The sequence below is a fragment of the Sminthopsis crassicaudata genome, chromosome 1 (genome assembly GCF_048593235.1).
Source record: "Sminthopsis crassicaudata isolate SCR6 chromosome 1, ASM4859323v1, whole genome shotgun sequence".
Classification (NCBI taxonomy): Eukaryota; Metazoa; Chordata; class Mammalia; order Dasyuromorphia; family Dasyuridae; genus Sminthopsis; species Sminthopsis crassicaudata.
The window spans coordinates 561094772-561109596 of NC_133617.1; the positions used below are offsets into that span (position 1 = coordinate 561094772).

The 14825-nt window shown below is 34.1% G+C and overlaps 1 protein-coding gene across 2 annotated transcripts in view; it reads right to left on the bottom strand.

The window, feature by feature from the left end:
* Window positions 1–10930: 10930 nt before the first annotated feature.
* Window positions 10931–14825, bottom strand: part of ADGRV1 (adhesion G protein-coupled receptor V1) — a 710827-nt gene continuing 706932 nt past the window's right edge. For both annotated transcript variants that reach the window (XM_074282108.1, XM_074282109.1), the window contains one exon: window positions 10931–11501. In XM_074282108.1, coding sequence (XP_074138209.1) covers window positions 11383–11501 — 119 coding nt within the window. In that variant the 3' untranslated portion in view covers window positions 10931–11382. The remainder of the gene's footprint in view (window positions 11502–14825) is intronic.

The following is a 14825-nucleotide window of genomic DNA, read 5'->3' on the forward strand; positions in this document are numbered from 1 at the left end:
CTTTGACGACAAGTATTATTGGAAAAACAAGTGGCTTATTTGGTCATTTAGCAAGACTAAGGGAGAAGAGATGGGCAGCTTATGATAGAGAAGAGAAATTTTTTTGAATGAATGAAAAACTTTATTAAACACCTCCTATATACCTGACCCAGAACTAGGCTCTTGGGATACAAAAGCAAAACTACACTTGCCCTCAAGGAGCTTACATTCTCTTTCTGTGTGTGTAGAAGATATATTAAAGTAACCAGAGGAAAACTTTGAGCCCAGTAAATTGTTCTTTTTTGGAAGCTTTGTAGAAAGCCATGAAAAGAATTGTACAGGATGAGGGGGTATGAATAAGTTGGCAACTGTTCTAGGGTAGGGTAGTTCACAGCAGATACATTCAGTTGTAATCCATAGTATATGATGGGAAACTTGAAAGGAACAGGGAAACTGGCCAGTTTTCTTACTTTTAAAGCCAGGTTATCACCATGTAGCTTTATTATCTGCTTTAATTCTCTTCAATATCACACCTTGTATTAAACATCTATATGTATATGTATCCTCACATGTAAATTTATTTTATAGTCATATATAATATATTTTGAACTATTGGCAATTCTGCAAATAGAGATTTGAAACTTTAAATCACATTCATGGAGTTTTTTCCCCAAACTTCTAAATTCTTATTATGAGAATATAATAAAAATTTAGAAGTTAGAAAAAAAATTCTACAAACATAACAACAACACAATAACATACCATAATAAGAATTTTTAATATGCCTAAATATTTTTATTCATATCTTAGATTATAATTACTATAAAAGCCTTCCATGTTTTTCAAATATCCCTTAAGGATTAGAGAATTCTAGCAGTTACCTTGAGTTTTGGTTTTTTTTCAAGGTCCTATGTTATCACTGGAATCCTAAGTGGTGCTGTTAGAAATACGTAGAAAAAACAGAAAATAATTGAATATCTCATAAACTACCCTCAGAAGGGAAATGTACTTGGAATTGCCAACAGAACAGCCTGATAACTTCATTGAGCCTCTTTTCTAGAGGTCCTACATTTTCCCCAAGAGTCACAGAACTACCCTGTAGAAGATAATCTTCTTTTGGGTCTGTCAAATAAGCATTCTCTTCCAATTGGATCTTAACTGTCCAAATATCATTGTAATAACGGGGGTTGGGGGGAAGCCAAATTTGCCCCTTATTAGGATGGCTTTGCTCTCCAGAAAGGATACTGCTCTGGAACTCTGTAAGTCTTTTCTTTCTTCAAGACACATTTCTTTTTTAAAAATCACTCTTTCTCCAGGAATTCTAACTTGAACTTTCAAGCTTGGGAGTCTCCATGTGAAGGGCCACCTATGAAGCAAAGTCCAGGGATTTTTCTTTTGGAAGGAGAAAGGGGAACAAGTAATTTTAATAACTTTTAAACATCTACAATGTTCTAGGAATATGAATTCATCTTCAGATACTCATTTGATGTAACTCTGTGTGACTCAAGCCACTTTACCTCTGTTTGCCTTGTTCATTCTCAAAGAGGATTGATGACACAGAGAAGGAAATGGCAAGCCACTTCAGTATCTTTGCCAAAAAAACTCCATAGACAGACAGCATTGGTGTGCTATGGTCCATGAGGTCACAAAGAGTCCAACATAACTCAGTGACTGAACAACAAATGTTCCAGCCACTAGTTAGTGCTTTATAAATATTATCACATTTGATTTTCACAACAATCCTGGGAGGTAGGTTATATTCCCATTTTATAGTTGAAGAAACTGACCACAGAGAAGGGCAATTTCTTTGAGAATTCTTTTTAATGAATCCCACCAGCCAATCAATCACCTTAGAGGCTACTTCAGTCACAGTACTTTATCAGGAGATGTCTGTGTTCTATGGACATGTCAGTACCCTCCATGGGGAGGTGTCCCTCAAATGTTGCCAAAGGGTCGTGCTGGTGAGCTTATTCAATGGACTGAGAAGCTCAATTGACTGATCCAGATACCCCTGACCACTGCCCTCCCACTCCTGTACATGAGATTCTAAGGGAAAAGGACAATGAAATCACTACAAAGGGAAATGGCATGGTCACTAAGTGGGAGAAAGAAAGAAAGGCCTCATCAAGGAAGGAAAGAGACCCAAGGCCCATGGGAAAGGGAAAAAAATACAGGCCCAAGTGTAATAGCTTTGGCTTTTTTTGATCCTGTTGTTCCCGAATATGTTTGATTTGTTTGTTCCCACATTTTGCTATGCCTCCCTGGCAGATGGCCCATCTCACTGCACTGGAAGAAAACAGGATGGCAGAATCTTGTTACCGTGGGAATTAAGCTTATTTGTGTTAGCTCAGTTACTGCTGGAAACATTCATTTTGTTTTCAGAATTTTTTTTAAGCATGTCCCATCATGGCAGGTGATCCTCTTTGTCATTCCTTGGATTTCCCTGTTGTGCTTTCGACAGAGATAGTAATCCAATAAAAGTGAGAAAGAGAAATTCGACTACCAGTTTGTCTGCCTTATCTGATAATTTATAATTAATTCAAAGGGACATTTATCAGAAACAGATAATCCAGTTATCTACTAGACTAGTTACTAGTAATCTGTGAATCCCATTCAGTGGAAGGGAAGGGTAAGAAGGGGAAGAGAAGGGATGGCAAAAAGGAAAGGGAAAGGAATGAAAGAAGGTGAAAAGAGAAGGAAAGAAGGAAAGATGGGAAAGGAAAGAAAGAAGGGAAGTGAAGGAAGGGAATGAAGAGAAGGGAAAGAAAGAAGAAAAGAAAAGAAAAAGGAAGGGAAGGGAAGAAAGGAAAAGAAGAAAAGGAAAGGGAAGGGAAGGGAAGAAGGGAAAATAAGGGAATGGAAAAGAAGGGAAGGGAAGAAGGGAAAAGAAGAAAAGGAAAGGGAAGGGAAGGGAAGAAGGGAAAATAAGGGAATGGAAAAGAAGGGAAGGGAAAAAATGAAGGGAAGGGAAGAAAAAAGTGAAGAGAAGGGAGAAAGGCATTTATATAATGCCTGTTCTGTGCTAGGCATTGTGCTAAATGTTTGCAAATTTATCTAAATTTGATTTTCAAAATGGCCCTGAGAAATAGATGGTGTTATTCCCATTTGACAACTGGGGAAATTTTGAGGAAAAATAGAGTTAAATAACTCGTCCATGGTCATACTATGTTAGTCCATTGCTAACAAGTGTCTGGGGCTGGACTTGAACTCAGGTCTATACAGGACTATAAGACCAATACTTCATCTACCAAACCACTAAGCTGTAGCGAATGTTTTAAATTTTATTCTCTCGGATATTATTAAAGTTTTTCTTGTTTAGTGAGTAATAGACTTTTAAAATTTGGTGTACATCCATATTATGTAACTTGTCTGATTTAAATGGTCTGAGTTTTATTAAATTCTGGGCAACTAGGTGACTTAGACTATTGAACTCAGTCAGGAATACCTGAATACAAATCTGGCCTCAGATGTGACCCTGAACAAGTTATTTAACTCTGTTTGCCTCAGTTCCTCCTCTGTAAGATGACTTAGAGAAACAAATGGCAAATCGTTCAAGTATCTTTGCAAAAAGACCCCAAATGAATTCATGAAGAGTTGGACTTGACTGAAAATAACTGAATAAAAACAACAAAAATATTGAATTCTATACTTTTATTTCTTAAGCTTTTTATTTTCAAAATATATACAAAAATAATTTTCAACATTCACCCTTGTAAAACTTTGTGTTCCAAATTTTTCTCCCTCCCTTCTCCTACCCCCTCCCCCAGACAGCAGGTAATCCAATATATATTAAATGTGCAATTCTTCTATATGTATTTCCATGTTTATCATGCTGCACAAGAAATATCAGATCAAAAAGGAACAAAAGAGAAAGAAAAATGAAAAAGCAAGCCAGAAAAAAGGTGAAAATACTAAGTTGTGATCCACATTCAGTCCCCACAAGCCTCTTTTTGGATGCAGATGGCTCTCTTCATCACAAGTCTATTGGATTGCCCTGAATCACCTCATTAACATTTTTTTTTAAAGAAACAGAACTACCTATTTCTAGGTTAATACTTGGTTTTGCAATTAGATTTAGCTTTCTAATTTTGGATCCTAAAGAGAGAGAAAAAAAGGGAAAGAAAATCACTAATGCTAATAAAGGATAGGGTAATGGACTGGATTTATGATTTCACTGATATAGAGAACTATATATATTTAAAATGACTGGTCATATGTTGAGGTAATTATCATTCTGCCACAGTGTCTATGAGAAAAGACAAACTGAGGTTTTTTGAAAGAACTGAAAAGAGTCATTCACTAAAATAGATAACAATCATTTAAGGGTTTAAAGGAAGGCTTCTTAACTATGGGTCACAACCCCACAGAGAGTCTCAAAACTGAATATGGAAGTTTTGAAATTATGATTTCTTATTAGCAAATGCTTGATTTGTATACCTATTTTATATACTTGTATAGCAATAGTAGCACATAAATTTCTTGGGCAAAAAGGGGTTTTGAGGGAAAAAAAAGTTTAAGAATCCCTGCTTTGAAGGAGGGCATACAGAAATAAGAAAATTTGTGGGAGGGGAAAAAAAAGGACAGTACCACATAAAGTGTACAACAATTCCCCTATGCTTTATTTTTCTTAGATTTTCTGCATAGCCTAGAACAGTGCTTTGGAAAATGTAAGCACTCAATAAATGTTTTGTAATTGTTCATATTGATGATGAAAAAAAGCTTAAGGAGAACAGCTGTCTTGGCACCTAGGAACCCATTCTAGCTATCCCTTCTTCAAGGTTAGTAAGAAATCTGCCTAGGTTATACCAGGTAGTTTTTTTTTACCAGGTAGTCATAAATTTTAAGTCTTATAAGTAGTCGTACTATGAAGATAATAAAAATAATATTAATTTGATATGATGTATGATATAAAGTCAATTAAGGACAGGAGAATATTGTCTAGGATTTTGAATATTTTAAATTTATTTGGGAGTGATGTTACAAATTGACATTATCCAAATTCCATTCAAGTATCTATTTTATTATTTTAATTTTTAAATGTACAATTTAAAAATTTTTATCCCTCTCCATCCATTCAGAATGCAATATAATATCAATTGTATAATTGATATGTCTCAGTTTTATTGTATCATACATGTATCAATTTGTATAATTTGTATAATTGTGATATATAAAGTCAAGTATAATTAACTTTTTTTTTTGCTGAGGCAATTGGGGTTAAGTGACTTGCCCAGGGTCACACAGCGAGGAAGTATAATTAACCTGAAATATTACTATATTTATTTAAGCGAAATGGCCTTTTAGATAACTTTTAGAAGTTCTAAGAATGTGTGTGTGTGTGTGTGTGTGTGTGTGTGTGTGTATGTGTGTGTGTGTGTATGTGTTTCCTTTTGAAAGGTTTATTTATCAAACATTCACCAGGAAAATTGCTCTTTGCCTAACAGTAATGAAGGATTATGCAGAATGTTTCTACTATAACTCCATAGGAAATTGTGGCAAATAGAATGAAGTTTATTCTGGGAAAATCTGTCTAATCCTCCTTTTTGGAATTTGCAAGCTTCCTTTGGAAATATGCTAGCATGCCCAATAAAATTGTAAGACTCCCAAATGAAATACAAAAAGTTCAGCACATCATGATTTCTTTTGGAAATAATTTACTTGAAATTATCATGAACAATGTTTGTTCTAGGGTAGATTTTCTGATCTTCAGTCAAAGATGGGTCCAAAGGGAGTTTGAAAAAGGCAAAGAAATACTTCCCTCAAACTCACAGTATTCTGTTCATTGCAATTTCTTTCATAAGTAAGTTGAAATGTTCAATGGAATTATGTGAACTGGAGGAAAATTTTTATATTGAGGAAAAAATTCTGATCTCTTGTTTTGGCCCAGACTGAAATATACATTTTTGATTAAAGAAAATGCCAACTTTAGGACTTCTTAAATATAAATTCTATAAAGAATAAAAAAATGAGTCTCACAATTTTTTGGTATTAGAATCTTACATTCTTTCTCTTCTTTAGGTACAACCCAACCCTTACTGTTTATTAACATCATTGAGCCGTAGAAGGATTCATCCCATAATAAGCTGCCTATCATCATGATACACTATAATGTTGGACCAGCTATTCCTGTAGTTATTTGACTGGATGGGAGTAATATATGGCACATAAAACTTACATCTAGAAGGAATTTTAAGATTCTCTAGAGGCTTTTAATTTGTGTGTGCATGTGTCATGTACTTCTTTGGCAGTCTGGGGAAGCCAGATTTTTTTCTTAAAATGATTTTTTAAATGCATAAGATAAAAAAAAGAATTTAAAAGGACATGGTATAAAATAAAAACCAAGATCCTAGACCCCAAGTTATAAATACCTGATTCTAATCCAACTCTATTGGACTAGACTCTAGTCCAACTATTTTATAGATATGGAAACTTATCTATATAGGGCAGATCATAGAGTTGGGATTCAAATCTAAATTCTCTGAATCCCAAGGCAAAGTTCTTTCCATAGTACTGGCCTGTCATTTCTGAGTTACTGAAGTGACTGTGGTACTATATACCACTGCCTACTTCTTAACATGGTCCTATAAACAAATAAACTTAAAAATAATCTCTTCCACATTCATAATATCCCAACTCCATGTCTAAGGCAATAATTTGGATCAATTAGAATGAAAGAAAAAGGAGATAGTTCATGAGGTAAGAATGCTATGGAATCTTTGGGATTTTCACTGGAAGATGGTGAGATATTTAGGAAAGCCTAAATGATCATTTGCTGGGTATGATGCAAAAAGGAATTTTTAAGGTTCAATATATAGCCTTGAAGGCCTCTTTTAACTCAGATTTTGTGAATTTTTCTCAATTGTTACTTAAAAAAAAGAAAATCAATTATATTGAAAAAAGTTATCAAAAATTTTTTTTAATCCATTCATTTGTCTCTGGTTTAACTCAGGTGGTATAATCTTTATAAATTAACAGTATTCATCCATGAAGCTCTTTTCAAGGTGGAAAATCTATTTAACCAGGTCCTCCAAGAGATATCCAAGTAACTAGATTGTATATATTATTGGAAAAGTATCCCTCCAAAAATTCAATTTTGTTTTTTTTTCAGTTCTGAATTCTCTTCTTTCCCCTTCCTTCTACTTATTGAGGGGACAAGGGGGAAAAAAAAGCTCATTACAAATCTTTATACTCTTGTAAAACAAATTCCCATATTAGTTATAGCCAAAAAGAGAAAGAGTCCATCAGCTAACTATAGGCACGTAGAGAGTTTCACTGGAATTGTGGTTGGTTCTTGTGTTGATTAAAGTTACTATATCTTTCAAAGTTGATTACTTTTACAGTATTGCGGTTATTGTATAAATTGTTCTGCTTTTGCTTACTTAGCTTTGCGACACTTAATACTAGTCTTCCTAGCTTTTTCTGAAACCATCTACATTGTTTCTTATGGATGAGTTCACCCAATCACATTTTACAGCTATTATTGTTAGCTGTGTATTTAGTTTCTTGTTTCTTATTCTCTTATTCTTTCTGATTCTTTTTCTTTTTTTAATTCTGTATCTCTTCAAGAATCTGTGTTGCTTCAGATGACTGCCTCCCTTAATCTACCCTCCCTTTCCCTCCTCCCCTCTTCTTTTTCTTCTTCATTTCTCTTTTACTTCCCTATTGGGTAAGATAAATTTCTATACCCAACTATGTATGTATGTGTTCCATATCCAACCAGTTCAGATGACAGTGAGGTTCAAATGCTGGCTCAAATACTGCCTGCTTCCCCCTCCCTCATCACTTTCATTATACAAATATTTTCCTACATATTTCATTTAAGTGAGAATTATTCCCTCTATTTCTTTTTCACTTCCTCCTCTCTCACTCTATCCCTTATTCTCATCCTTCTATTTTTCTTCTGAGATCATTCCACTCATACCCAGTAAGGTATTGAAGGTTTAATACATATCATCTTTCTGTAGGAATGTAAACAGCTTAACATCAGCTAGTCACATGATTTCCCACTGTTTACCCTTTTATGCTTCTTTTGATTCTTCTGTCTGAATAACATTTTTTAAAAATTGAGCTTCTGATCTTTTAATCAGAAGCAAGTTCTCTATTTTCTTACATATCTATTTCCCCTCCATATAGGATTATATTCAGTTTTGCTGTGTAAGTTATTCTTGGCCTAACTCATTTTCCTTCTGGAATATCATACTCTAAACCCTCTTGTGTTTTACAGTGATAGCTACTATATCTTGTGTGATCTTGGTTGTGGTTTCACAGTATCTGAACCATTTCTTTCTGGGTGCTTTGAGTATTTCAACCTGGGAACTCTGGAATTTGACTATAATAATGGGAGTTTTCATTTTGTAATTTCTCTCAGGAAGTGAAGACTAGATTCTTTTAATTCTTACTTAGCCCTCTGGTTCTAATATAACTAGACAGTTTTCTTTATAATTTCCTGAAATATGATAGGCTTTTTTCTTTATTCATAACTTTCAGGTAATCCAATGATTCTTAAATTATCTCTTCTGCAGATCAGTTGTTTTTCCTCACATTTCTTCTAACTTTTTTTTTTCATTCTTTTGACTTTTATTGTTTCTTGGTGTCTTATGAAGTCATTAGCTTCTACTTGGCTGATTTTAATTTTTAAGGAGTTATTTTCTTCAGTATTATTTTTGTGCCTTTTTTTTTTACCAAGTTATTAATTCTTTTTTCATTATTTTTTTCAGAGCTCTTATTTCTTTTCCTAAATTTTCCTCTACCATTCTTATTTTTTGTCTCTTTCTTTATCTCTTCTAGGAATTTTTATTAGGCTTGTGTCCAAACTATATTTTTCTTAGAAGGAGGCTTTGCTCATAGATGTTTTCAAATCAATGTCTTCTGGATTTGTGTTTTGTTAGGTTGGTTTGTTTGTTTTTAGGGGGTTTTTTGTGCTCATTTTTTAGCCTACTTCTTGACTTTAGATTTTATGTAGTATTGTGTTCTGCTTATCTCTGTGGTGTTGAACTAGTCTGAGCTTCTGTCTTTTATACATCTACTGTTTTCACAACTCATTCTGGAGATTTAACGTTGTATGATCCAGGAAGAAGTCTCTGATGCCTCCCTGGTCTGTGTTCTGCAAATTCCTCACCGAGTTTAGGTCTGTTGGCTTCTGTGTAATGGAGCTCTGTAGACTGCTGCTGGACTTAGTCACAATAAATCCACTAATCCACTGGAGGTTCTGCAGATTCAGAGTAACTGAACCATTGGTTCCCCCTTAGCTTTGGTCTCCTGCTCTGCTTTATTCCACTGTAAAGTTATGTGTGGTATTAAAGGTAAGAACTGAGTTTTCCTTCCCTTTGTGGACTTAGAGCCACACAGCTTTTTTTCAGCTCTATACAAAGGTATAGTCCCTGCTTAGTTGCTACAGTAAGCGCTTTTCTTCCTCCTGGAACTGTGACCCAGAATTGGGTAATGGGCAACAAAACTGCCAAATGACTGACCTAGTGCTAATATAGTGGTCCTCTGCAATCTCTGCCAAAGTATTCACTCTTTTTACCCTTCCTTCCCTTCCACTACTGCCATGACCTTCAAAGACTACTGCCATTCCTATCTTCTTTTGCTAATGCTGCACACTTGTGGGCAGTCCCATCCTAGTATCTGTAGACCTGTTTTCCCAAACTATCCTATGTTGGGAAAAAAGACTCACTATGACTTTTCCTTGGCTTTCTGGATCAGAATTTGGTTTGGTATACTTTATAGGTACTCTGTAAGAGTTTGTGGGGGAGCCAAGGCTTTTCCTTTGCCTTTTTCAATTGTTACTCTTTAGAGAAATTCTGGGTATGATATCTGGCATTTCCTTTTGGATCTTCCACTTTTGTTAACTGCTTTTCAGATTGCAATTTAAAATAGTCAATCTCCACCATCTTATATTAGGGTCTCAGCAGAACAGGGATCTACTATTTTGAATATTCTTCAAGGATGGAAGTTTTTGCATTCTAATCTAAGGGAAAGGCTCATCTCACTCCCACCCACAACTGTTGAATATATCTCTTTTTCTCTGCTGTTGAGCCATTTTCAGTTTTGCCTGACTCTTTGTGACAGTATTTGGGGTTTTCTTGGCAAACATCCTGGAGTAGTTTGCCATTTTTTCCTCCAGCTCATTTTGTAGATGAGGAAATTCAGGCAAAAAGGCAAATAGGGTCATGATTTGCCCAGGGTCATACCTCGACTAGGTATCTGAAACCAGATTTGAACTCTTGAAGATGAATCATCCTTATTCTGTGTGGCACTCAATTATTGCTTGTACCACTTAGTTGTCTTCTATGATTTCTAGTTCTTATCAATTAATTATAACTATCACCTTTATAACCATCACCCCTATCTTTTAAGGGTCTAATGATTTGCTATTTACATTAAATCTGAGTCAATCAGAACTCACACCAGAAAACCCTAAATGGAGCCCTGGCCAGACTCAGAAAGATTAAAACAACTGAATAACTAAGATCAAAAAGAATTTAGCCCTAGGAAACTTTTATTATTAGATGGTAAAGATAAGACAATTATATTTCAATATATCCAAATAGTTGTAGTTTTATCAGTTTAGTGATTTCAATCCCCCTGACTTCTATGCCCTCAGGTGGGGGAAAAAATATACAGTGGAAAGTTTTCTGGAGATAAGCCACTACAACTTTAGGTAGGCAAGTGCTTAGATGAGACACAGTTCCTTTAACAGTTAGTTCACTTGGTTAGTATTTGAAGCCTTTCCAGCTTGGTAGGGTCTGCTAAAGCCTGTGGTTTTATGGTCTTGAAGGGTATTAGTATTTATTGTCTAGGTATTTACCTCAGACACCAGAGAAGAAACCACATGTTGAATAGAGAGAAATCTTACTTTAGAAATTAGTAGGTAGGCTTAGACTCCTACTATAAATGAGTTAATCTCTGTCTCATTTTACCTTTTATAAAATGAATATAATTCTTGGCATTTCTTTCTTTTTTTTCCACAAAGGTTCATTTGGTTGACAGAATGAGTTAATATAATAGAAAGATAACCTATGAAAAGAGCATTTTCATCAAGCATAGCATTTACCCACCAAGAAATGAGTCTGTGTCATATAAAATGTGTTCTATTACTTTTATTAATAATAATTATTACTTTTATTAAACACTGTTAGACATGCAGGTCAATTAAAAAACTTAATCTATACTTTATGGAATAAGTGCATCCTATTAACTCTTGTAAATCTTTCACCAGAACAGGTGATTTTAAAGATTCTGCCAAAATCTACTATTTATGAAAAGTAAATCTTTCTGAGCTCACCATCTAGAGACAACTTCTAGTTCTCTATTGCCTGGTTGCACATAAGAGGAGAAATTTAGACCAAAAGATCATACAACAAATATAAAAATATCAAAATTCCAATGTGACAAAAGGAGCTAAAGGTGAGTGTCAGCAATGGGTATTCTTCTCAATTCTACAATCTGGGAATCTGTCATTGTGCCTCCTTCCTGACTGCCTTGGCCAGATTCATTGTCACTGGCACTGAGGCCTGCACCTGCAATAGATAAAGAACAATAAAGATAAATGCAAAGCAAAAGATTCATGATCAAAATATATTCTAATATGACTTACTTTCAATGAGTTTTAAAAATATGAGCTCTATTCAAGAAAGATGACACAAATATATATACTTCCAATAATATATGTTAAAATGCTATATCCATTTTAGGGGTTTGGTCTTCATTTGCAAAAAAGGTTTCCTTCCTCATATCCTCTGTTATATTTTACTGTGAAGTCTGCTTTGCCAGTTTGCCCAGCGTCCTCTAGGATAAAGGACAATTTCCTTATATATTATCTCAGAATCACTTGCATATACCACAAAATTACACTTGAAAGAATATACTATTCTGACTGGTGAGTCCCTAGCAAATCCCAACTTTTTTTAAAATTGTCTACTGTTATTTTATTTAATATTTTGGTTTTCCCTAGTTACATGTAAAATAATTTTTATATTGTTTTTAAAACTTTGAGCTCCAGATTCTTTCCATTCCTCCCCACCCCTGATCCCAATAAGAAAGAACATGTGAAGTTATGCAAAATATTTCCATAAAAATCATGTTGTAAAAGAAAACATAGATCTCCCACCCTCCCAAACAAAAACCCTCAAGCAAAAAAAAAAAGATTTAAAAAAGTATGTTTCAATCTATATTCAGGCACAATCAGTTCTTTCTCTGAGAATGGATAGCATTTTCATCATAAGTCCTTCAGAGTGGTTGTGGATCATTGTATTGCTGAAAATAGCAAAGTCATTCACAGCTGATTATCCCACAATATTGCTATTACTTTCTACACAGTATATTTCCCTTTGACTGAGTTCATGATTTCAGGTTTTTCTGAGATCATCCTGTTCATTGTTCCCATAGAACAATAATATTCTATCATAATCACATTTACAATTTGTTCAATCATTGCTCAACTGATGAGTATCCCCTCAATTTCCAATTCTGTTCCCTGAGAAAAGAGCTACTACAAAAATTTTTGTGTATATAGGTCTTTTCCCCTTTTTACAAAAATCTTTTCTGGGACTCATACCTAGGAGTGGCATTATTTGGTCAAAAGATTTGAATGATTTTATAGTCCTTTGGGACATGATCTTTTGATCATTTATCAATTGGGGAATGGCTCCTTTATTTTTTTGAATTTTACATACATATTTTTATTATATTAACAAAAGTTATTTAATTTCTTATATTTTAGTGCATTTTTAAAAACAAAAATTGGCGTTAAATATTATTGAAGACTTTTATGAGTGTATATAATCATGTGTTTGTTTTTTATTATCACATTAATAGTTGCAAGACCAGGCTTTCATAGCCTATCATAGTTGATCATCACATCATCTTGTCACTGTGTTGTCTCCTGGTTCTGTTCATTTCACTTAGCATCAGTTCATGTCTCTCTAGACCTCTCTGAAATCATTCTGCTGATCGTTTATTATAGAACAATGAAATTCCATAACATTCATATTTCATAACTTACTCAGCAGTTCTCCAACTGCTAGGCATCCACTCAGTTTCCAGTTTCTTATGGTTCCCCTCCCCACTCACACACACACACACACACACACACACACACACACACACACACACACACACACAGACATTTGATTCAGTTCCCCATATATTTGGGAGATGAGACTTTAATCAAAGAAATTTGCTTCAAAATTCTTTTCCCAATTACTTTTGCTTAACTGTATTTCCCATTTATTCTATTCCTCTTCTTCTATAACCCCCCCCTTCCTATACCCTCTTCCTTTCCTACTTTCCTACAGGATAAGACAGATTTCTGTACCCATATTGACTATGTATGTCATTTCCTTTTTGAGCAAATTCTGGTGAGAGTAAGGTACACTCACTTCCCTTACCTTCCCCATCTTCCCCTCCACTGTAAAAGCTTTTTTTGTCTCTTTTATGGCAGATAATTATGCCATTCCACTCACTCTCTTTCCCATTCTCCCAGTACATTCCTTTCTTACTCCTTAATTCTATTTTTTAAATATATTATACCTTCATTTTCAACTCACATATATGCCCTCTATCTATATGTAGTACGATTTTTATTATAGCTTTTTATTTACAAGATATATGCATGGGGAATAATGTTAAATACAATATATGTATACATATCTGTACAGTTATTTTGCTGCACAAAAAGAATTGGACTTAGAAATAATGTACAATTAATCTGTGGGAAATCAAAAATGCAGGTGGACAAAAACAAAGGGATTGGGAATGCTAAGTGGTGGTTCACACTCATTTCCCAGAGTTCTTTCACTGGGTGTAGCTGGTTCTATTTATTATTGAACAAATGGAACTGATTTGGTTCATCTCATTGTTGGAGAGGGCCACGTCCATCAGAATTGATCATCATATAGTATTGTTGTTGAAGTATATATATATATATATATATATATATATATATATATATATATATATATATACACACACACACACACACTACTTTTAACTGCCATAATAATTAGAAAGTTTTTATGAGGACAGTATCATCCTCCCATATGGAAATGTAAATAGATAAAACATGAAGTTTCTTATAACAACCCTTTCCTGATTATCTCCTTATGCTTCTTTTTAGTCCTGTATTTAAAAATCAAATTTTCTATTCAGCTTTGGTCTTTTCATCACAAATGCTTAAAACTTCTCTATTTCACCTTTTCCCCTGAAGGATTATATTCAGTTTTGCTGGATAGATGATTCTTGGTGGTAATCCTAGCTCCACTGCTCTCTTGAATATCACATTCCAAGCCCTCCGATCCTGTAATGTAGAAGCTAACAAATTTTGTATTATCCTGACTGGCTCCTCTACACTTGAGTTGCTTCTTTCTGGATGCTTGCAATATTTTCTCTTTGACTTAGAAGTTCTGGAATTTGGCTATAATATTCCTTAGAGTTTTCAGTTTGGGATCTCTTTTAGGAGATGATTGATGAATTCTTTCAACCTCGAGTTTACCCTTTGGTTCTAGAATATCAAGACAATTTTCTTTTATAATTTCTTGAAAGATGATGTATAGGCTCTTTTTTATTCATGATTTTTAAGTATTTTTTTTCTGGATTTATTTTTCAGGTCAGTTTTTTTTTCTAATGAGATATTTCACATTATTTTCTATATAATTTTTTTTCATTTTTTAGCTTTGTTTTATTGTTTCTTGATTTCTCATAAGTCATTAGCTTCCATTTGCTCAATTCTAATTTTCAAGGAATAACTTTCCTCAGTGAGCTTTTGTACTTCCTTTCCCATTTGGTCAATTTTGCTTTTTAATTTTTGCTTTTTTCTTCAGCAGCTTTTTGTATTTTTTTTGTAC